Genomic DNA, 25,283 nt, shown 5'->3' with positions numbered 1-25,283 from the left:
GAAACGCACTGAAACACACAGATCCCCCAGTGTTGTGGAGTGAGGGAGTGTTAGTTCACCACACTGATGATTAAAACTTGACTCTGAAACACACTGTAACACACAGTGTTGTGGAGTGAGGGAGTGTTAGTTCACCACACTGAAACACTGTAACACACTGAAACACACTGTAACACACTGTAACACACTGAAACACACAGATCCCCCAGTGTTGTGGAGTGAATGAGTGTTAGTTCACCACACTGAAACACACTGTAACACACTGAAACACTGAAACACACTGTAACACACTGAAACACTGAAACACACTGTAACACACTGAAACACACTGAAACACTGAAACACACTGTAACACACTGAAACACTGAAACACACTGTAACACACTGAAACACACTGAAACACACTGTAACACACTGAAACACACTGAAACACTGAAACACACTGAAACACACTGTAACACACTGAAACACACTGAAACACACTGAAACACTGAAACACACTGTAACACACTGAAACACACTGTAACACACTGAAACACTGAAACACACTGTAACACACTGAAACACACTGAAACACACTGTAACACACTGAAACACACTGTAACACACTGAAACACACTGTAACACACTGTAATGCACTGTAACACACTGAAACACACTGAAACACTGAAACACACTGTAACACACTGAAACACTGTAACACACTGAAACACACTGAAACACACTGTAACACACTGAAACACTGAAACACTGTATCACACTGAAACACACTGTAACACACTGAAACACACTGTAGCACACTGAAATACACTGAAACACACTGTAACACTCTGAAACACACTGAAACACACAGATCCCCCAGTGTTGTGGAGTGAGGGAGTGTTAGTTCGCCACACTGTAACACACTGAAACACACTGTAACACACTGAAACACACAGATCCCCCAGTGTTGTGGAGTGAGGGAGTGTTAGTTCGCCACACTGTAACACTCTGTAACACACTGAAACACACTGAAACACACAGATCCCCCAGTGTTGTGGAGTGAGGGAGTGTTAGTTCGCCACACTGTAACACACTGAAACACACTGTAACACACTGAAACACACAGATCCCCCAGTGTTGTGGAGTGAGGGAGTGTTAGTTCACCACACTGTAACACTCTGTAACACACTGAAACACACTGTAACACACTGAAACACACAGATCCCCCAGTGTTGTGGAGTGAGGGAGTGTTAGTTCGCCACACTGTAACACACTGAAACACACAGATCCCCCAGTGTTGTGGAGTGAGGGAGTGTTAGTTCACCACACTGTAACACTCTGTAACACACTGTAACACACTGTAACACACTGTAACACACTGAAACACACAGATCCCCCAGTGTTGTGGAGTGAGGGAGTGTTAGTTCGCCACACTGTAACACACTGAAACACACTGTAACACACTGAAACACTGAAACACACTGTAACACACTGAAACACACTGTAACACACTGAAACACACTGAAACACTGAAACACACTGTAACACACTGAAATACACTGAAACACACTGAAACACTGAAACACACTGTAACACACTGAAACACACTGAAACACTGAAACACACTGTAACACACTGAAACACTGAAACACACTGTAACACACTGAAACACACTGAAACACTGAAACACACTGTAACACACTGAAACACTGAAACACACTGTAACACACTGAAACACACTGAAACACTGAAACACACTGAAACACACTGTAACACACTGTAACACACTGAAACACTGTAACACACTGAAACACTGAAACACACTGTAACACACTGAAACACACTGAAACACACTGTAGCACACTGAAATACACTGAAACACACTGTAACACACTGAAACACACTGAAACACACAGATCCCCCAGTGTTGTGGAGTGAGGGAGTGTTAGTTCGCCACACTGTAACACACTGTAACACACTGTAACACACTGTAACACACTGAAACACAAAGATCCCCCAGTGTTGTGGAGTGAGGGAGTGTTAGTTCACCACACTGAAACACACTGTAACACACTGAAACACACTGAAACACTGAAACACACTGAAACACACTGTAACACACTGTAACACACTGAAACACACTGAAACACACAGATCCCCCAGTGTTGTGGAGTGAGGGAGTGTTAGTTCACCACACTGTAACACACTGAAACACACGGAAACACACTGTAACACACTGAAACACACAGATCCCCCAGTGTTGTGGAGTGAGGGAGTGTTAGTTCACCACACTGTAACACACTGAAACACACAGAAACACACTGAAACACACTGTAACACACTGTAACACACTGAAACACACTGAAATACACTGAAACACACTGTAACACACTGTAATGCACTGAAACACACTGTAACACACAGATCCCCCAGTGTTGTGGAGTGAGGGAGTGTTAGTTCACCACACTGATGATTAAAACTTGACTCTGTAACACACTGTAACACACTGTAGCACACTGTAACACACTGAAACACACAGATCCCCCCGTGTGGAGTGAGGGAGTGTTAGTTCACCACACTGAAACACACTATAACACACTGTAACACCCTGTAACACAAACACACTGAAACACACTGAAACACTCTGTAACACACTGTAACACACTGAAACACACAGATCCCCCGTGTGGAGTGAGTGAGGGAGTGTTAGTTCACCACACTGATGAGCTGCGCCAGAGAAACCTGCAGGACCACCGTCACTCTCTCGCTGCGGTTCAGCGCCGGCCGGATCAGCTTGTTATAGCGCTCTTTACCCAGCAGCCAGTTCATCAGACGCTCCTCTGAGTCTGCACACGCTCCACCTGCACACACACACACACACACACACACACACTTGAGATCACGCTTCACCTGCACACACACACACACACACACACACACACACACACACACACACACACTCTCTCTCTCTCTCACACACACACACACACACACCTGAGATCACGCTCCACCTGCACACACACACACACACACACACACACACAGGCTTGAGAAGGTGTTTTTAACAGCCGATAGTTTATTACCCGCCGAGTCAACAGAACTTTTTCAGCATCTCTCAGCCAATTACTTTCAATCTTGTAAATGTAAATATGAGCTCATGGAAGAAGAGCTTTAGGTTTTGAATAACTGTGTGTATATGATATATCCAAAAATATATATTATGGCAAAGGTGCAACGTAAGACAAATGTTTGCTTTTGAGATGTGTTTGTGATATTCTGAATGCAGAGCTTCATTTTGCAAGAGATGTGAGGCATTTTGCATTGTGTGTGTGCAATTATTGGATTTGTGTGTAAAGTTTTGAAAAAAAGAGGCAAAGTTTTTAAAATGTGTGTAAACAGTTAAAAAAACTGTAACAGACGATAGTTTATTACCCGAGTCAGCAGAACCGAATCAGCTGGCAAACTTCACACACACATATATGAAGAACATAAAACAATCAACGAGCCGATGTCATCATCGTCATCATCATCATCATCGTCATCGTCATCGTCATCATCATCATCATCATCATCATCATCAACAAGAAGATTCTCAAAGCAAACTGTAAAAGCCCAGATGTGTGTTCTGTGGGATCATGATGCTCTCTCTCTCAAACAGCAATGCAAAGAAACCACTTCTGCTTATTTTTATCACAAATCCAGTTTTTTAAATGTTTTGAAAATGTTTTTTCTGGTTATGTGAACATGAGAGAAAATATTAACGAAACATTCCACTTTATCATTCTTCAAACATTATGAAACGTTACTTTTGAAAACAAGTAGAAACATTTAAAAAACGTTAGACAAACATCCAACTAAAATTATTTAGAAAAAATGTTGCATGAATGATGTATAAATGTTTTTGTGCAAATGTTTAGAGAACATTTTTAAAGACTATATAATTCTGAATCAATGTTCTATTAACGTTACTGGAAGAACGTTTGTTCATAACTTTGAGAGAACCTTGACAGAACGTTCCTGTTAGTTGGGATAATGGACATGAATAAAAAAATATATATATAAAATAAATTAATAATAATAATAATAATACTATATATATATAGTCTGCAATCTGAATAAATAAAAAAAAGCGCTAAAATAACTGAAAATAATCTTGTTTTATGCATGCAGTGTATCACTGTAACAATTAATTAGTGGTTGAAAACTCATGTGCAAACAGATTCTTTGTAAATATGCACTGATATAAATAATGCTGACGCAGTGCTCTCTTTGGCACGTCTGATTGGCACTGCAGGCTCAGGAACACTCAAATGAGCTTTTATTGGCTTCTAATAAAATGAATATTTATTACAGATCCCTGAAGTTTCTGATGCGCTTTACACTTGTGGATCACGCGGCTCTAGAGAGTGTGTGTAACTCGCTCGGTTAATGCGGTATAAAGCACACGTGTGTATTGCTGAGTCTTGAAGCTTTAATCATGATGAATTAATATTAATGAGCAGTGATCTGCATTAATTAGAAACACCCAGAGATACACTGTAAGCACTCTCGGTGTAATGTGATCGATGAAACACAGCAGGAGAAATGAATCACAGGCCCAAAGGAACAAACAGGAATAAACGTTGACGCTGGTTTAAAGTGACAGAACCAGCAAAACCAGATGCAGAAACACTGGATCCTTCATAGAGACCATAATTATTCATTATAATATATGTTATATAATGTTTCCGGGCTTGATTGCGTCTGTGGGGAATTGATTGGATGGTTGGATGGTTGTGGTTTGCTATTGGCTGATCTCATGTGAGTGACAGGTTGCCCCGCCCTCGTCATCAGAGAAGAGAAGAGATGCTGCTGTTATTCTGATTCAAGATTACCAGGAACATTAATTTAAAACAATGATGTGCAGCGACAAATCATTTAGAATAAACATAGCAATATTCCATAAAAAAAAACACCCATAAATTGAACATTTTGATCACATGGTGACTAAAGTGTGCTGTAACCCAAGCCACTATCATTTCGAAAGAGTGATGAGCTGTGTGTTTTAACATCAGTGTGTTTATCAGTGTGTGATCACACTTCTCACGCCGCTCAGTAACACACACACTGTGAAAATTGAAACATGGGTCTTGTAATTTTCATAAAAAACATTAAGGTGCTAATTAAAAATATTGTGTATATTTTATTAAGAAAATGTTGGTTCAGTGAAAATATTGTAAGAAAATATGTATTTTAAGAGAATTAGTTCAATTATGTGGTTAGTTCCCAGCATGCTTTGCATATGGCTGGAAATGGAGAGTAAATATTGATATTGTGTTATTTTATATGTCTTTGAGTGAAGGGAAACATCTGTTAATGTTTAATGTTCAGTAGTTTTTGACATTTGGAAGAGTTTCTGCTATGTTGAAGTTTTTTGAAGTTTATGTTGGAGCTTATGGTCAGATTGTGAATAACTGCATGTATTACAGTTTTTTTCAATCGCTAACAAGCGCTTACCCATACTTCAGATACTTTTTCTAAACTCTTAACACAGACTCACACCTACAAAACACAATTGGCCAAATGGTTAATTGTCTTCTCAAAAACACATTTTGTTAAATATATACTAACTCTTCATTTCAAAACAGAACACATGTTTCTCTGCGCACACACTAACTTTACCAAAACACTGGAAATCTGACTCAAAATGAAACACTTGTTTTCACTTCACAAGGTTCATGCAGTCAATCAAAGTACACCAGGTTTCAAAATCCTGGCTATTGTTGACATTACTAAAACTGCATGGACTTTTATGTTTCAGTTTTACAGGTATTTGCATGCAAAACGTGCAATTCACCGTTTTACACTAAATTTCTTGGTTGGGAACTGTATGTCCACATGTACAGTACAGTCACATTCATAAGCATTCCAGTAAAAAGCAAATCAGTTTTTATTCCTTTACTGTTTACTACAGGAGGTACAGTAGAAACACGGTTTGATAGAACAGAAAAAGTTTTACAGTATTGCTACAATGAGCAAAATATCCATGAAACACACAAGAGCATTCTGAACAAAAAAACAACAGCAAAAAAACCCCATAAAATTACTGTATCTAATCCCTGCGATCTTCAGGGTTAGGCCACATGTTCTCTTACGAGAGGTTCTCTCGTATTGCGTAGTTGCTACGCTACGGGAAAGCCTTTCTTTCTCGAGATACTGAAGCCAAAAATTATCCTTAATTATGACCGCCGCTAGCGTAGCTAGCGAAAGCGGTCATATAGGGATTGTCAAAGTTTTTTTTTTTTTTTTTTCCGTCACCTTACTGAATTTTTCGTCAACGATACCAGGGACACCGAAGCACCGGGGAACATGAAATTTGGTGGGCATGTAGCCCCACTAGACTTCTAAGGAAAAATTTCGTTTGGTCCCCGGGGGCCACTCCCCCCCCGCGCTGGGCCCCCCAAACCCCAAAAAATGCAGTTTTTCCTAAATAACTACCTGAACCGTGGCACCGAGGATGAAGAAATTTTTATGGTATGTTGGTCTACTAGACTTTTACGGAAAAATTTCGTTTGGTCCCCGGGGGCCACTTCCCCCCCCGCGCTGGGGCCCCCTTAAATTTTTCGTCAACGATACCAGGGACACCGAAACACCGGGGAACATGAAATTTGGTGGGCATGTAGCCCCACTAGACTTCTAAGGAAAAATTTCGTTTGGTCCCCGGGGGCCACTCCCCCCCGCGCTGGGCCCCCCCAAACCCCAAAAAATGCAGTTTTTCCTAAATAACTACCTGAACCGTGGCACCGAGGATGAAGAAATTTTTATGGTATGTTGGTCTACTAGACTTTTACGGAAAAATTTCGTTTGGTCCCCGGGGGCCACTTCCCCCCCCGCGCTGGGGCCCCCTTAAATTTTTCGTCAACGATACCAGGGACACCGAAACACCGGGGAACATGAAATTTGGTGGGCATGTAGCCCCACTAGACTTCTAAGGAAAAATTTCGTTTGGTCCCCGGGGGCCACTCCCCCCCGCGCTGGGCCCCCCCAAACCCCAAAAAATGCAGTTTTTCCTAAATAACTACCTGAACCGTGGCACCGAGGATGAAGAAATTTTTATGGTATGTTGGTCTACTAGACTTTTACGGAAAAATTTCGTTTGGTCCCCGGGGGCCACTTCCCCCCCCGCGCTGGGGCCCCCTTAAATTTTTCGTCAACGATACCAGGGACACCGAAACACCGGGGAACATGAAATTTGGTGGGCATGTAGCCCCACTAGACTTCTAAGGAAAAATTTCGTTTGGTCCCCGGGGGCCACTCCCCCCCCGCGCTGGGCCCCCCAAACCCCAAAAAATGCAGTTTTTCCTAAATAACTACCTGAACCGTGGCACCGAGGATGAAGAAATTTTTATGGTATGTTGGTCTACTAGACTTTTACGGAAAAATTTCGTTTGGTCCCCGGGGGCCACTTCCCCCCCCGCGCTGGGGCCCCCTTAAATTTTTCGTCAACGATACCAGGGACACCGAAACACCGGGGAACATGAAATTTGGTGGGCATGTAGCCCCACTAGACTTCTAAGGAAAAATTTCGTTTGGTCCCCGGGGGCCACTCCCCCCCGCGCTGGGCCCCCCCAAACCCCAAAAAATGCAGTTTTTCCTAAATAACTACCTGAACCGTGGCACCGAGGATGAAGAAATTTTTATGGTATGTTGGTCTACTAGACTTTTACGGAAAAATTTCGTTTGGTCCCCGGGGGCCACTTCCCCCCCCGCGCTGGGGCCCCCTTAAATTTTTCGTCAACGATACCAGGGACACCGAAACACCGGGGAACATGAAATTTGGTGGGCATGTAGCCCCACTAGACTTCTAAGGAAAAATTTCGTTTGGTCCCCGGGGGCCACTCCCCCCCGCGCTGGGCCCCCCCAAACCCCAAAAAATGCAGTTTTTCCTAAATAACTACCTGAACCGTGGCACCGAGGATGAAGAAATTTTTATGGTATGTTGGTCTACTAGACTTTTACGGAAAAATTTCGTTTGGTCCCCGGGGGCCACTTCCCCCCCCGCGCTGGGGCCCCCTTAAATTTTTCGTCAACGATACCAGGGACACCGAAACACCGGGGAACATGAAATTTGATGGGCATGTAGCCCCACTAGACTTCTAAGGAAAAATTTCGTTTGGTCCCCGGGGGCCACTCCCCCCCCGCGCTGGGCCCCCCCAAACCCCAAAAAATGCAGTTTTTCCTAAATAACTACCTGAACCGTGGCACCGAGGATGAAGAAATTTTTATGGTATGTTGGTCTACTAGACTTTTACGGAAAAATTTCGTTTGGTCCCCGGGGGCCACTTCCCCCCCCGCGCTGGGGCCCCCGTAAATTTTTCGTCAACGATACCAGGGACACCGAAACACCGGGGAACATGAAATTTGGTGGGCATGTAGCCCCACTAGACTTCTAAGGAAAAATTTCATTTGGTCCCCGGGGGCCACTCCCCCCCCCCGCGCTGGGCCCCCCTTAACCCAAAAAAAATGCAGTTTTTCCTAAATAACTACCTGAACCGTGGCACCGAGGATGAAGAAATTTTTATGGTATGTTTGTCTACTAGACTTTTACGGAAAAATTTCGTTTGGTCCCCGGGGGCCACTCCCCCCCCCCGCGCTGGGGCCCCCGTAAATTTTTCGTCAACGATACCAGGGACACCGAAGCACCGGGGAACATGAAATTTGGTGGGCATGTAGCCCCACTAGACTTCTACGGAAAAATTTCGTTTGGTCCCCGGGGGCCACTCCCCCCCCGCGCTGGCCCCCCCCAAAACCAAAAAATGCAGTTTTTCCTAAATAACTACCTGAACCGTGGCACCGAGGATGAAGAAATTTTTATGGTATGTTGGTCTACTAGACTTTTACGGAAAAATTTCGTTTGGTCCCCGGAGGCCACTTCCCCCCCCGCGCTGGGGCCCCCGTAAATTTTTCGTCAACGATACCAGGGACACCGAAACACCGGGGAACATGAAATTTGGTGGGCATGTAGCCCCACTAGACTTCTAAGGAAAAATTTCGTTTGGTCCCCGGGGGCCACTCCCCCCCCCCCCCCCCCCCGCGCTGGGCCCCCCTTAACCCCAAAAAATGCAGTTTTTCCTAAATAACTACCTGAACCGTGGCACCGAGGATGAAGAAATTTTTATGGTATGTTCGTCTACTAGACTTTTACGGAAAAATTTCGTTTGGTCCCCGGGGGCCACTCCCCCCCCCCCGCGCTGGGGCCCCCGTAAATTTTTCGTCAACGATACCAGGGACACCGAAGCACCGGGGAACATGAAATTTGGTGGGCATGTAGCCCCACTAGACTTCTACGGAAAAATTTCGTTTGGTCCCCGGGGGCCACTCCCCCCCCGCGCTGGGCCCCCCCAAAACCAAAAAAATGCAGTTTTTCCTAAATAACTACCTGAACCGTGGCACCGAGGATGAAGAAATTTTTATGGTATGTTGGTCTACTAGACTTTTATGGAAAATTTTTGTTTGGTCCCCGGGGGCCACTTCCCCCCCCGCGCTGGGGCCCCCGTAAATTTTTCGTCAACGATACCAGGGACACCGAAGCACCGGGGAATATGAAATTTGGTGGGCATGTAGCCCCACTACACTTCTACGGAAAAATTTCGTTTGGTCCCCGGGGGCCACTCCCCCCCCCCCCCCCCCGCGCTGGGCCCCCCTTAACCCCAAAAAATGCAGTTTTTCCTAAATAACTACCTGAACCGTGGCACCGAGGATGAAGAAATTTTTATGGTATGTTCGTCTACTAGACTTTTACGGAAAAATTTCGTTTGGTCCCCGGGGGCCACTCCCCCCCCCCCCGCGCTGGGCCCCCCTTAACCCAAAAAAATGCAGTTTTTCCTAAATAACTACCTGAACCGTGGCACCGAGGATGAAGAAAATTTTATGGTATGTTCGTCTACTAGACTTTTATGGAAAAATTTCATTTGGTCCCCGGGGGCCACTCCCCCCCCCCCCGCGCTGGGCCCCCCTTAACCCAAAAAAATGCAGTTTTTCCTAAATAACTACCTGAACCGTGGCACCGAGGATGAAGAAATTTTTATGGTATGTTCGTCTACTAGACTTCTATGGAAAAATTTCGTTTGGTCCCCGGGGGCCACTCCCCTTCCCCCCCCCCCCCGCGCTGGGCCCCCCTTAACCCAAAAAAATGCATTTTTTCCTAAATAACTACCTGAACCGTGGCACCGAGGATGAAGAAATTTTTATGGTATGTTCGTCTACTAGACTTTTATGGAAAAATTTCGTTTGGTCCCCGGGGGCCACTTCCCCCCCCCCCTGCGCTGGGGCCCCCGTAAATTTTTCGTCAACGATACCAGGGACACCGAAACACCGGGGAACATGAAATTTGGTGAGCATGTAGCCCCACTAGACTTCTACGGATTTTTTCGTTTGGTCCCCGGGGGCCACTCACCCCCCCCCCCCCCCCCGCGCTGGGCCCCCCCAAACCCAAAAAAATGCATTTGTTATTGCTTTGTAATTTGTAATTGTAAACATTTGTAATTGTTATGGTATGTTGCTCTTAAGGGCCCACATCAACCTAGCCCATAATCACTCATTTGTGATTTGCGCCCCTCCCATAAAAAATGAAAATGCAATATTATTCTGCTTTGATCGCCCCTATCTTCAGTGGAGATGTTCAGAACTGCACCATATTTCATGTGTATGATTAACTTGACATCCTCTGGGGGTATCCTCTGCTAAGTTTTGTAGAATTTCATCCATGGGGGGGTATAAAATAAATTCATTTATGTGCACATTTAGTGACTGTACACTCATCGGCCTGTAGATGGTGCTGTTGAGCGAAGGGTTGCTGGTTTAGGATGATACTGTCACACACACACATGCAGGAATACAAACAAACGCAAGCATGCACACACACTGACATCCACACGCACAGACACACACCCATACACACACACATACAAATCCACATGCACAGACACACAAACACACACGCGCACACATGTACGCACACATACACACACGCACAGACACACACACACACACACACACAGACACACACATACACACACACACACACACACACACACACAGACAGACATGCACATACTATTACTTTTTTTAGGTATATACATAAACACGCAATACAGCCAAATTACTCCACGTCATTTATTTTTGTGGAAAGCCAGTGCAGGCCTGAGCGGCGGTCATATTTTGTACCGCGATGCGGTACATCTAGTTTTTATAATCTTGTCAACGCAGTGCGGCAGCCTGCAGACCTAGGGCAAGCTTACTAGCGTGCCCATTGGCTGCCCTGCGGCAACTGCAGCAGCCTACCGCTGAGCCCTTGGCGTGACGTCACGACCAATGAGCGCGCTTGGCGCGCTTAATGCGTCACAGCCCGCGAAAAGGGGTGTGGCTTAGCGTATATAAACAGGGCTCGGAGGCTGCTTCTCTGATTTCTGTCTTTTCAGCGAAGCTCTTCGCATCGCTGCTCTCTGAGGAAGCCGCCGTCGAAGCAAGCGACCAGCACGCCGAGGATCTCAGCCTGAGGACGCCGGCGCCTTCGCCGCCTTCAGCCTTCCCTGCCTGCTTCGCTATCCGGCGAATATATCCTTTTACCGCTCTGTGTTGTATGTGTTTGTGTGTTCGCCCCTGCGACACACTCTGCATCTAAAAGAGCGCGAGGCGTTGTTGCAAATGCCTCGCTCATCCTGTGGCTCGTGCAGAGCCTCGCTCAGCGACGGAGACCGCCACGTGGTTTGCGCTCTCTGCCTGGGCTTCGACCACGCAGCCCGCGCCCTCTCCACGGGCGGCTGCGAACAGTGTGAGGACGAGCCTGCGGGCTCGACTCGCCATGTTTGATGATCCTCCACCTTCCCCGGCTGCCTCTTCAGGGCCGCGAAAGAAGAAACGCCGCTCTCAAAGGCCTCCCGAGCCGGTGGTTATAGCTGAGCGCTCGCCGGAGCCCCTCCCGCGAGCCTCGCTCTCTCCTTCTCCCCCGCCCTTCACCGACGCGCAGCGGCCGGCTACTGCCCGCACTGCCGTCGCCTCAGGGGATGAAGCAGATGACGCTGCTGACAGCTGCTCTCTGATTGCTTCGGACAGCGAGGAGTGGTCGGGCTCTCACCGCTCCGCCTCCTCGACTCCTGAGTCTGGCAGGTCCCGCTCCAGTGTCGACGCGGAGCTTATCCGCCTCCTCACCAATGCGGTCGACCGACTGGGATTAGACTGGTCCCCACCCAAGGAGCCCGCGCCGAACCGACTCGACGGGTGTTTTCTGCCTAGCCGCCACCAAGCGCCAGCCTCTAGGTCAGCACCCTTCCTGCCTGAGCTCCACGCGGAGCTATCGAAGTCGTGGAGCGCGCCCTTCTCCGCTAGACTCCGCTCGTCTGTCTCCTCGGCTCTCTCCCAGGTGGACGGGGCCGCCGAGAAAGGCTATACCGGCATCCCTTCCGTTGAGGAAGTGGTGGCAACGCACCTTTGCCCGCCGTCTGCTAGATGGCGCTCAAAGTCTGCCCTGCCGTCCAAAGCCTGCAGGACCACATCAGCTCTCGCCGGCCGCGCATTCGCCGCCTCCGGCCAAGCTGCTTCCGCCCTGCACTCGATGGCTGTTCTTCAGATCCTGCAAGCCGACCTCCTCCGCGAATTGGATGAGAAGGGCTCGGATCACACAGCCTTAACAGATCTGCGCAGCGCGACGGACCTTTTGCTCCGTGCTACCAAGACCGCTGCACAAGCCATCGGCAGATCTATGGCCGCGCTCACCGTCATCGACAGACACTTATGGTTGACGCTGGCGGATATGAGTGAGTCAGAACGTGCTGTTTTCCTCAACGCCCCGCTCTCGCCCACTGGCCTCTTCGGCCCTGCGGTCAGCGGGATTGTGGACCGCTTCTCTGAAGTACAGAAGGCGTCGCAGGCTATGAATCTCTTCCTGCCCCGCCGCTCGAGCCCAGCCGCAGGCCGCTCTCAAGCTCAGCCTCCTGCGCGCAGCTCTACACAGCGCTCGTCTCGACCACCAACTGCTTCGCAGCGACGCCAGGGCGGCCGCCCTAGGTCGCGCTCGACCAGCCGTCACAGACCGCCGCCCCCCCGGGGTCCGCGTCCCAAGATAACGCTGAAGTCTGAGCCCGCGAAGTCCTCCTAGCACCCGCAGGGAGGAAAAGATGGCTGAGTCCCGCTGCGGCCGGACCGCCATCGAAACGCCCAGCTCTGTCAGTCCCCTCAGTACAGGCTACTGCAGCAGCTTACACCGCAGCCAACGAGCCAGTAACACCACTCGCTCGCCTGCACACAAACGCCGTTTTTACGGCGGCCCAAATAAATCTCAGAAAGAGTGTAAATTCGGGTTTTCCGGCTCCGGCCGAAGGTGTTGTAAGTGTAAAAAATGTGCCCACTCCCACGTGCTCACTGCTTCACACAAACACGGTCCCCATGGTAACGCGTTCAGAGCGCTCTCTCATAAAGCGGTCACACACCGCTCGAGTACTAAGTGTAGTAAATGTGCCCACAACTCTGTGCTCACATCTACCCGTAACTCGCTCTGCCACTCGGTTACCCCGGACAACAACGGCTCAGGCCGAGAGTGTTATAAGTGTAGAAAATGTGCCCACTCCCATGTGCTCACTGCTTCACACAGACAGGGTCCCCATGGTAACGCGCACAGAGCGCTCTCTCATGAAGCGGACGCAAGCCGCTCGAGTATTAGGTGTAGAAAATGTGCCCACAACCTTGTGCTCACACCTACCCGCTGCTCGCTCTGCCAGTCAGTTACCTTGGGTCACAGGCCCTCTAAAGCTCCCAAACACTGGCCGTGTCATAAGTGTAAACTCTGCGCCCGCTCACGAGCACGCGCACTCACTTTTAGACATTATAATCCCCACGCCGCTCTCGCGCCTGGGATGTTTGACAGCAATTCACGCTCCATCCGATGGGACCGAGCTACTGAGCGCTGTACAGTCGGCCAATACTGTTTACCAGCCCCCGTGTTCGAGCACCAGCGGCGCGCGCGCCGCTCCATCCTCTCTGATACAGGTTCCCCATCCCGCGCAGCGCGGCGATCTGAACCCAGAGACCATTCGACCCCTAGCTATGCATGCGGAAGCATGGGAAGCGATTCAGGGTGCGTCAGAATGGGTGCTGAATAGGGCTGAAACGATTAGTCGACATTGTCGACAACGTCGACAATAAAAAATTGTCGACAAATATCTTTGTTGTCGAGTAGTCGTTTGATCCCACGTGACCTAATGTAAGGGCCTGCAATATCGCGATTTGACCGCTACGGCGCTGTAGCGCTAGAGTGTAATGCAGCCGTTACAAATGCTATTGCGGTAGAAGAAAACACAGCCCGAATTATGACGGAGTGCAAACGAATCCGAACTAGCATGGTGTGTGAAAGTTTCACAAAACTTCAAACCAAGAATGCTGTCGTGTGCAATACATGCAAGGCGGAACTTGCTTTTCACGGGAGCACAACATGCATGTTAAAACACTTAAAGAGGAAAAACCCGGCACGAGACGAGCCAGTGAGAGGTATAGGTGAATGTTCTCCAGCTGAAGCTAACGTAAATAACTAGCAGTAAATCTCTTTTTAGAGAATGCAATACTACTAATAATAGCAATAATATTAACAATAATAATATAATTACAGTAATGTGATGATTATTTTTGCATAGAATAAAGCCTGATCGAGCTTAGGAGTCAGGGCTGTTTTTATTATTGTAACTATTAGTTATTACAGTCTTATCACTTGCCTGTATTTTGTTCCATATTCATGAAGACTTACAAAAAGAGATGTTATGAAGAATATCATGTCAGTTATTTTTTTATACTGTAAATTAAAAGGTGAATGAGAATGTCTCTGTCAGCTCAGCTGTCAATTTTTTTAAAATTGTATTCTTATAATAATTGTTTGCAGTTTAAGTGTGTCTGTAATGCAGCTGATAATTTTTTTTTTTTGTTTATTTTTTTCTATTGAAAGAGAACCGAATATTTAACCAATGCTTTTTGCATTTGTGTGTGATTTGAGTTGGACAGAAATCTGAAAACTTAAAGAGAATGACCTGTTTAGTTGCTCAAAGTTCATTAAACCAACCATTTCAAAAGCTGAAGTGATTTTCTTTTTTCATATTATAGTTAGAATATGTATAACTCAGTGTTTTAACTAATTGAAAAGGCTGAATAATCGTTCCAAACTTACTGATTAGTCGGCAAAATAATCGACGATTAGTCGATTAATCGTTCTAATAATCGTTAGATTAATCGATTATCAAAATAATCGTTTGTTGCAGCCCTAGTGCTGAATACTATAAAACACGGCTATTCGCTTCAATTCGCTCGTCGCCCTCCGCGCTTTACAGCACAGACGGAGACGAGAGTGAGTTCAGAAGCTGCGCACCTGCTTCAAGCAGAAATAGCGAAGCTGCTGTGCAAAGGGGCTATAGAACAGGTTCATCCTTCTCTGAGCGAGTCAGGCTTTTACAGCCGCTACTTCCTCGTACCCAAGAAGGACGGAGCGTTAAGACCTATTTTAGATCTGAGACATCTGAACAAAGCCCTCATGAGACGGCCGTTCAAAATGATCACAACCAGAAAAATCCTCGCGCAGATTCGCCCAGGAGACTGGTTTATCTCTCTCGATCTAAAAGACGCGTACTTTCAGATCCAGATAACTCCCCATCACAGGCCATTCTTGAGATTCGCCTTCAACGGTCGAGTATATCAGTACACAGTCCTGCCGTTCGGCCTGTCTTTGGCACCCCGTACATTTACGAAATGCATGGACACGGCCCTCGCTCCCCTGAGGAAACAGGGAATGCGAATACTGAATTATCTGGACGATTGGCTTATTCTAGCGCAGTCAGAGACGGAACTTGTGTCTCACAGAACGGCGCTTCTCAGCCATCTGGAGGAGCTGGGTCTCTCGGTCAACTGGACCAAGAGCTCGCTATCGCCCCGTCAGTCAATTTCCTTTCTTGGAATAGAACTGGACTCGGTGGCTATGACGGCCAGACTGTCGGAGCAGCGCGCGCGCCGCATCCGCCTCCTCGCCGCATCCCTCCAAATAGGCAGCCGGGTTCCGCTGAGGACATTCCAGCGTATCTTGGGGCATATGGCCTCAACTGCAGCAGTGCTCCTACTGCGCATGCGCCCGCTTCAACGCTGGCGGTGTCAGATCAAAGACGCTCTGCACCCTGGCGGAACGCCTCCTCGTGTGGGCTCAGCACTCTCTGCGCTCGCTGAGAGCCGCGCATGTGCCTGGCCACCTGAACGAGGGCCCCGACAGACTGTCCAGGGACAACGTTCCCCCTGGGGAGTGGTCTCTACACCCCCAAACAGTCCAGTCACTGTGGCGCCGTTTCGGCAAAGCGAAAGTCGACCTTTTTGCGTCAAGAGACAACGCTCATTGCCCAGAGTTCTTCTCGAAGAACGAGGACGCGCTGGCCCAGACCTGGCCCAGCGGCCCGTTGTACGCTTTTCCCCCGGTCTCTCTGCTGCCTCAGGTCATCGAGAGAATCAGGGAAGCGCGCCACTCAGTGCTCCTCATAGCCCCATGCTGGGAGAACCAAGATTGGTTCCCGGATCTAATGCAGCTGGCAGACTCAGCCCCCTGGCCGATACCGGTGAAGAGAGACCTTCTCTCTCAAGCCCGCGGCTCGATATGGCATCCCCATCCAGAGCGCTGGTCTCTGCATGCGTGGAGCCTCAACGATTACACGCTGATCAGCCAGACGGGGTCATGAACACGATCATACAATCTAGAGCTCCCTCTACGAGGCGGCTCTACATGTCGAAATGGTCAGTGTTTAACAGATGGTGCACTGCTAAGGGGCTCGATCCACAGACATGTGGGGTATCGCAAATACTGTGTTTCCTTCAAGAGCTACTGGACGCGGGCAGGTCCCCCTCCACGCTCAAAGTCTATGTTGCGGCCATTTCAGCGCTCTCTGTTTCAGAGCGGGGCCGCGCATTAGGAAGGAACGAGTTTGTCATCCGCTTCCTTAGGGGAGCCAGGAGGATGAACCCCCCGCGACCCCCCTCGGTTCCTATGTGGGATCTTTCTCTGGTCTTGGAGGCCCTGAGAGCGCATCCCTTCGAACCCTTGGAAACTGTGGATATGAAATACCTCACGCTCAAAACCGTTTTTCTGATAGCACTGTCTTCAGTCAAACGAGTGGGAGACCTTCACGCGTTATCTGTTAACGCCGCGTGGCTCGAGTTCGGACCTAATGACTCCAAAGTCATTCTCAGACCGAGGCATGGGTACGTTCCCAAAATTTTGGGCACTCCCTTCAGAGCACAGGTCATTTCCCTCTCAGCCCTGCCAGCGCACGGCAGCGAGGCCGATAGTAATCTCCTTTGCCCGGTCAGGGCGTTGAGAAACTACATTTCACGGTCCGCCGCTTTCAGGCGCTCGGAACAGCTCTTTGTTTCGTTTGGTGGGCGCACCAAGGGTCTCGCCGCCTCGAAACACAGCCTGTCCAGATGGATAGTGGACGCTATTGCTGCTGCTTATGCGTCTAAAGACCTGCAGTGCCCATTGGGCATTCGAGCTCACTCCACCAGAGGCATGGCCTCGTCGTGGGCGTGGTCCAGCGGGATTCCCATTCATGACATTTGTGCAGCGGCAGGCTGGGCCTCCCCCTCCACATTTGTTAGGTTTTACAACCTGGATGTTCCCGCCTTGCAGGCGAAAGTGTTATCAGTCTAAGTCTCACGTATGCCAGCCCACTATCTGTGCGCGGGCTACGTTGTGTGATTTAGCTCTACTGGTTGAGCTGCACTATACAGGGAATTGTCAGTTCGGACCGGCCGTGCCGCTCCTAACCCCCTAGTGTGCTTATGTACGGCGCTAGCCCTCTTCGGGCCGCCCGGCTCTCTGCTATCACGTTCCCCGGGCTCTCCCTGGAACTCATTCAGTGGATGCTGGGCGCGCACGGCGTTGACAAGGGCGTTCCCATAGCGTAGCAACTAAGCAATACGAGAGAACCTCTCGTAAGAGAACATTTCGGTTACTCACGTAACCTCTGTTCTCTCTAGAAGAGGGAACGAGTATTGCGTAGCCCGCCGTGCTCGCGCCACGAGCTCATTTCGCTTCATGCGACAGAAACCAGAGAAGCAGCCTCCGAGCCCTGTTTATATACGCTAAGCCACACCCCTTTTCGCGGGCTGTGACGCATTAAGCGCGCCAAGCGCGCTCATTGGTCGTGACGTCACGCCAAGGGCTCAGCGGTAGGCTGCTGCAGTTGCCGCAGGGCAGCCAATGGGCACGCTAGTAAGCTTGCCCTAGGTCTGCAGGCTGCCGCACTGCGTTGACAAGATTATAAAAATTAAGGATAATTTTTGGCTTCAGTATCTCGAGAAAGAAAGGCTTTCCCGTAGCGTAGCAACTACGCAATACTCGTTCCCTCTTCTAGAGAGAACAGAGGTTACGTGAGTAACCGAAACGTTTTCATCAAGATCACATCTGATATCATCCAAGGCGATGCACCTGGGATAAAACTGCTTGGTATGTCGGATCCACCCTTGGAGCCAGCATCCATGGCTTCAAGGAGGGACATCTGCTCATGTGGCTGATGGTCATAAACCTTCCACCTCCACATTACATTTCGTCCAGGTCGACGCCTTTTGGCCAGATTGAATCCTGCCTCATCTATGTATATGAATTCATGAGGGGCCTGTTGGCCTCCAATTCCATAATTCTCAAAACAAAGATTATGTAAATCATGTCATTACTGTATACTATACTGTACTGTGTAGGTTACCTACTTGCAAAGTGCAAAGCTTATAGAACTGGACATTGAATTGAATATACAGTACACTATACCTGGACATATTGTCGTTGTAGCTCCTTGACTCTCTCAATGATATATTGTTTTTGAACTGATATCATTGCAGAAGCAGAGGTTTTTATAAACTTTCATATTGTAAAATATTAGTACAATTTGAAATAACTGATTTCTGTTTAAAAATATGTATGTCATGTAATAAATCGTGTAAAATGTAATTTATTCCTGTGATGAAAAGCTGAATTTTCAGCATCATTACTCCAGGAAGAAAAGCTTGTTTCTTCATGACATTGTTCAAAAGCAACACATTTTGCTAGCAATCAAAATCACATTTTGCTAAAATCATTAAATTTACAAAAACGGTAAAAGTTTCATGTAAATGGTAAATACAGTAAATAAATGCAGTCCATACTGTATCTAAGGTTTGGAATATTGTTTTTGCTATTGTGGGATGTTGTGTGTTAACATTTGTAAATACTACAAAAACAATCCATCATTTTGTTGGGAGGTATAGCTTGTCTGTTAAGAAATTTTAAGCATTATGGAAATGTGTTCACTGACTGCATATTGTGTGAAAACGACAAGAAATGTGTGAATGGTATGGCCACAAAAGACTGATGCTGTGCTAATTGTGTTTAGAGTTTTGAAAATGTGAACACTGGCTGGACAAAAAAACTGACTTTTTTTACAGAAAAAAACTGTAATACACTGAATCATGTTGCTAATGCTAGTGCAGGAACCTGTGTTAGCAGTCTATTAAATGTACAATATAACTCAGTCAAATATAAACAGGTCATTTCCATTCACTCTAAATCACATACTTTTGAGAATCAACTTATAATATAAAAAGCTAATTTCACTAAAAATATTCAATTCTTTGTGTTACCATAATTTTTTAAGTAGCCTAAACAGCACATAACAGTTTCACAGTGCAGTCGCCCTGAGCCGTGGCTTCACTGCTCCTCTCGCGTGAGCTTTACCCAGAACCCAACAGCAGAGGAACACCGGCCCAAGGCCAGCCACGCCGGTTCTGCTGACGAACATGAAGGACGGCACTGGACGAAGATCCTCCAACACTCAAACGCTTCAGTGCTAGCACACCGTTCACTGCAGGCCGTGATGAGGCCAAGAACACGATGTCAGATGTGTGAGAGTGTGTTATGAGAGAAGAGACTGAACACACACAGATGAGCAGCGAACAGACAAACGGCCCTCACGCTCATCACTCTAACACACTGACATCTCACTGTGAAATCACACTTTTATGGAATATTGCAGTGTTTATTGTAAATGATTTCTCGGTGCACATGATTATTGTGTTAATAATCTTGAATCAGAATAACAGCAGCATCTCTTCTCTTCTCTGATGACGAGGGCGGGGCAACCTGTCACTCACATGAGATCAGCCAATAGCAAACCACAACCATCCAACCAGCCAATCAACTCCCCACAGACACAATCAAGCCCCGCCCACATTTGTTCTTGTTCCTGAAGCGTTTCACTCAGATAAGGCTGATATTCATTTAATAATCAGGGCCATGCAACTGGTGCAAAATCCTACATCATTTAAAATGTTTTAAAAACTTTGTGTCTATCACTGGGTTTTATATTTATACTTATAAAGTAACCTAGCTACTTTTGCCTTTCGTAAAGTGTCTTGTAGGCTACTACACTATAGCTGAATACACACCATTATGATTGTCATGAATATTAGTTGATGACAGGGCTGGTCGTGTGACCTCAGTATGGGAGCGACCGTGCAGGATAAAAACAGACTTTACTAAAACTCTTCATCTCTGAGTTTTCATCTCATGTGAGTACACATCATTTTAATGACAAACCTAAAAAAAAAAAAAAAAAAAAAAAAAGAAAAGAAAAAAAAACTAAAAAACCCAGTGGATCTTTACTATAGTTCAGCTGTATAAGATGCCTTGCTCAAAAGCATCCAGTCAAACAAACAAGCAAACAGAAACTGTAGTGTTTTGAGCAGAACGCGCATCATCTGATCGGCGTAAATCAACAATCACGTCGTCACACAATTCTACAAACAGCAATAACTCAGGAAAAAGACATTTCTAAAGCTAAAGCAATCGCGTTCAACAGTAACTGAAGGTAAAGCACTTACTTCTGATGAGCGTGAACACGCACAGGAGAACGGACAGCGCGCGCGTCATGCTCGAGCGCGTATTTTCCAGACGCGTCGCGGCTCTTCCGTCGCGTTCAAACATCGCGATCAGGGGCAGAAGTTCACAACACAGAGCAAACACACTGATGAAGATGAAGATGATGATCCACGGAACCGGCAGCGCGTGCGTCTCGCGCGAGGCATCCAGGGACTCTCTCCTGCATCAGCCTCACACTCACACTCACTCACACTCACACACACACACACACACACACACACACACACACACACACACACACACACACACTCTGCGCGTCTCCGCCGTTCAGGACACCGGGGCTAGTTGTCACCGTTTTTAGCTTCAAGTCAGTTTTGCGTTTAAGGTCGTGCTTTAAAAGTGTCGGCTGCAAAAATACATAATTTCTAGCGTTATTAAAGTCTCAAGATTTTCAACACCGTTTATGGGACATTTATGATTAGGTCTATAAAAGCTTAATTTAATTTAGAACAAAAGAGAAACAGAAGCCAATTCTTATTTCATTTTAAAGGGACAGTTTATCCAAAAAATCAGTCGTTGGCTTCATTTATTCACGCTAGTGTCGATGTGACTCTTTCTTCTGTGAGCAACAAAAGAGCTTTGGAGAATATCTCAGTGTTTTCTGTCCACGACTCTGTCAATGTCCTATGAACATAAGTATAGGGTCCACACACACACACACACACACACACACACGCGCGCGCGCGCGCGCACACGTGTTTTACACTTGTATTTCAGCGCTGAGATTGATTGAGGCTCAGTGTGTCAGTTAATCTGCAGCAAAGAAACAACAGCACAGAATTATGACCAATAGAATACAGGCCTGTTAATAACAGACCATTACACACACACACACACACACACACACACACACACACACACACACACACACACACACACACACACACACACACACACAGAGAGACCATTACAACACACACACACACACACACACACACACACACACACACACACACACAGTGCAGTTGCCCGACTTTTCCAGAATTACTGCAATAAAATAAATAAAATAAAATAAGATAAAATAAAAATATTATTAATTATGAATAAAACATGATTAAAAATATACAATAACATTATATCAAATATTTAAATTATTATGAAATGGCAAAAAAAGAATGCATGATCTCATGAACATGATTACAATTATTCATGTTTTACAGTTTTTTACAATCACTTTGTTACTATTTTCAGAACCTTGATGTCATTTTTCACAACTCTAGACACAAAACTCACAACCAATGATCAAAATGCACATTTTTCAAAACTCTAACCCTTTTCTCAATTGCTTGGATACAATACACATAAAACTTAGATCATTTGTTCATTCAACAAAAATCACCTGTTCAATATTACACAACTTAACATCAAAGTACTGCTATTTCAAAAGGCAATTCACACATTACATTTCAAATGAGTGTCTATTCATTTCCTTACATTGATCTAACTATCAATTGATACAACTGCTCAAAATGATAAGAAACTATTGCATTACTCTGAATGCATAGTTGTATGGAAACAGACAAACAATCTTCCATGTTTACTAAATCATGAAAGTTTCAAGATAATGATATTCATTGTCACCAATTAGCGTGGAGCATGAACCAATTAGACTACAATAGCCATGGATGTAGCCTAATATTTGATCATACTGCTTCATCAGACACTGTGTCTATGGTCCCAAACACTGTACTACCTTTTCAGACTATGTACAGTATTGACAGCACTGCACTGTACAGATCATCACTCCTGTTCTGTTTCTTACAGTACAAGCAAGCAAGTTGAGGAACACTGCATTTGATGTTTTACAGTACTGTCTTTTCTTTTCTATTTCATAGCTAATTATTTTTGCTTTGATTCAAATAAACCTATGTTGTGATTGTACTGTAGTGTTTTGCATCAATATATTACAAACTTTGTTCAATGATTCCACTGTAGTATTCTCTCTACTACTGCAGTGCCTTTACAGAGATGTATTTACTGTACATGTAGTGCCATAATGAAACCTGTATCACCTATTTTGTTCTACAATATTTAATGATTGTACGAACAATGACACAATGAAACTATCAGTTGCTTGTGTGTGGGTGATCTATAGTTATGTCTCAACGGTATTTCACAGTAAATTAGTTTTTTGAACCAATGATTGTGCAAGTGCAAGATTTCTTTAAAGATGTGAATGCACAATGCAATGTTTTGAACATTAGATAGCCTGTGTTACAAGTGATAACCGTTTTGAGTTTTGTGTCTAGAGTTTTGAAAAATGACATCAAGGTTCTGAAAATAGTAGCAAAGTGATTGTAAAAAACTGTAATTGCACAAATACAAAGCTGTGATATTCATCGGCAGGTCCACATCGCGTAGAATCTCAGGAGGTTCTTCGGGCTCGTAGAGCGTCATCAGACTGTCCCATCATCAGTGTGTTTCAGTAATCTTTAAAACCCGTTAAAGGCCTAATGGCTCCATCCATCTCCGGCGCAGAGGAGAGATGCAGATGAGGGCTTTAATCATGATCAGACAGGTGAGAGGAGACGGATGGAGCAGTGGAGGGAGTGTTGGATATGAAGTGGGCTTCAGTGGACACTTGCAGAATAGTTATTAGGAGATTACGACCTCAGTTCAGTCAGTGCGTCTCTGAACGTCTTAAACTTTCCTCTCAGCGCGAGTCTTCACCAGATCAGTCATGCAGTGCACTTCAAATTAAAAGGCAAATAGACGTGGATTAAGAAATGAATAGATTGCCAGCAGAATGAGAATGTTTGAGTGGTTATCTTGAACCACATCTGTCTCTCTGAACCCTCTGCTGCTCTTCGCCTGTCGCGAATGAAATGACAGAAATTAAACATTTTATTTCAATGAAATGAATGTACTAAATTTTAGTTCCATAAAGATTTTTTATTTATTATTTATATAATATTTTTAGGGGATTTTATGATACTAATGTATATTTACGCTGTATTTATAATCCATTTATTCACTTTTTGAGCATATTAAATTTCCAACTTAAACTGTGGTAAATCTTGAATGCTTTAGAGCGACAGACTGAAGTTTGATCTCTGTTTAAAGACGACACTTGGCAGATCATTGCTGAAGTGCAAAAAGTTTTTAAAAAGTTTACATCTATTGTTATTAACAATTTGCAAAAATACTATTTTAAATTTTTTATGAAATCTAAATTTTCAAAAATGTGTTTTACTCTAAAACTGCGAGAAAAGTAAAGCCCTAAACCTGAACAACTTGTGTTCCGAATGTGAGCCTGATATCTCAGTGAATGAGCTCTCAGTGAGAGTGTGTGTGGCTGCAGTACCAAACGCTTCCACTAGAGGAAATTCGTCTCACATTCATTTCGAATGCGCTCGTTTTTCCCGCGAGGAGCTCAAGTGTGACGATTTATTTCAGGACCATTTAACCAGTTCGAATCATGTCCATGATTTTTTGTGTGTTCACACAGCAAGTGCCAAAACTTTTACCAAGTTTCGCACCATTCCGGTGAAGAAAGAATTTCTTAAAAAAAAAAAGTAATATTTTTCAGCCAAAAATGACCGAAGAGCACCAGAGACCATCATCACCTCACTCGATTATTATCTGACTGTAATCATACACACATGCTGCTTATCCGCCAGTATGTATATTGTCTTTATTGATCACATAATCTATTTTAACTTCATAAACACATGATGGAATCATAAAGATGTGCACACAGAGAGAACTGTGCAGCGAGGCAGAGCGCGGATGGGCCCGTCCCGGGTCAGATCTCAGGCTTTAATCAATAGCTCAGGATCGGCTATAGGAGCACTCGAGGTAATGAACTGCCCGGTTGATATATCTAGCGCTGAAACACACTCTGCAACAGCAGCAGTTCTCAGATCAGTCGCCTCATGCACTGTGAATGAGAGGAAACACATGTTAAACGGCCGTCCGGTTGCTTAAACTCTGTCAGGTCATGAGCTTTGATTGATCATGTGACTCTCATCTCCGCTGTGATTGGTCGTTGTCAGTGTATTACAGTGGTACAAAACAGACATTAGTATTACAGTAGGTTGGTAAATTAACATTACATCAGTTAATGAAATAAGTTTTTTTTTTTTTACTGTCAATTTAACTTAAATCTGTAAAACATAAAATGTTATACCGTATTTTTTACGGTAAATTTTTGGTAAACTGAGCTGCCAGTTTTTTACCGTAAATTTAACGGAATTTCTTTTACAGTGTTGTTTCTGCCACGGAATAAAAAGATGAAAGCTTATTGTGACATTTCATCTCACAGTTCTGACTTTTTCCATCAGAATTGCAAGTTATAAAGTCTGAATTGTGTGATATATAAACTGCGCATTCAAGATAGTTG

The 25,283-nt window shown here is 45.6% G+C and overlaps 1 protein-coding gene across 1 annotated transcript in view; it reads right to left on the bottom strand.

Moving 5' to 3' along the window:
• The window catches only part of chrnb4 (cholinergic receptor, nicotinic, beta 4 (neuronal)), a 43,084-nt gene extending 21,884 nt beyond the window's left edge, over nt 1-21,200 (bottom strand). Inside the window, exons 1-2 of the mRNA XM_081372850.1 lie at nt 20,884-21,200; nt 2,698-2,843 (exon numbers count right to left, since the gene is read on the bottom strand). Coding sequence (XP_081228976.1) covers nt 2,698-2,843; nt 20,884-20,986 — 249 coding nt within the window. The 5' untranslated portion in view covers nt 20,987-21,200. The remainder of the gene's footprint in view (nt 1-2,697; nt 2,844-20,883) is intronic.
• Between the last annotated feature and the right edge of the window lie 4,083 nt (nt 21,201-25,283).

This window comes from Scardinius erythrophthalmus, assembly GCF_964197995.2.
Source record: "Scardinius erythrophthalmus genome assembly, chromosome: 8".
Taxonomy (NCBI): Eukaryota; Metazoa; Chordata; class Actinopteri; order Cypriniformes; family Leuciscidae; genus Scardinius; species Scardinius erythrophthalmus.
Note: the sequence above shows the minus strand (reverse complement) of the source record. Positions and strands in the feature narration are given on the sequence as shown.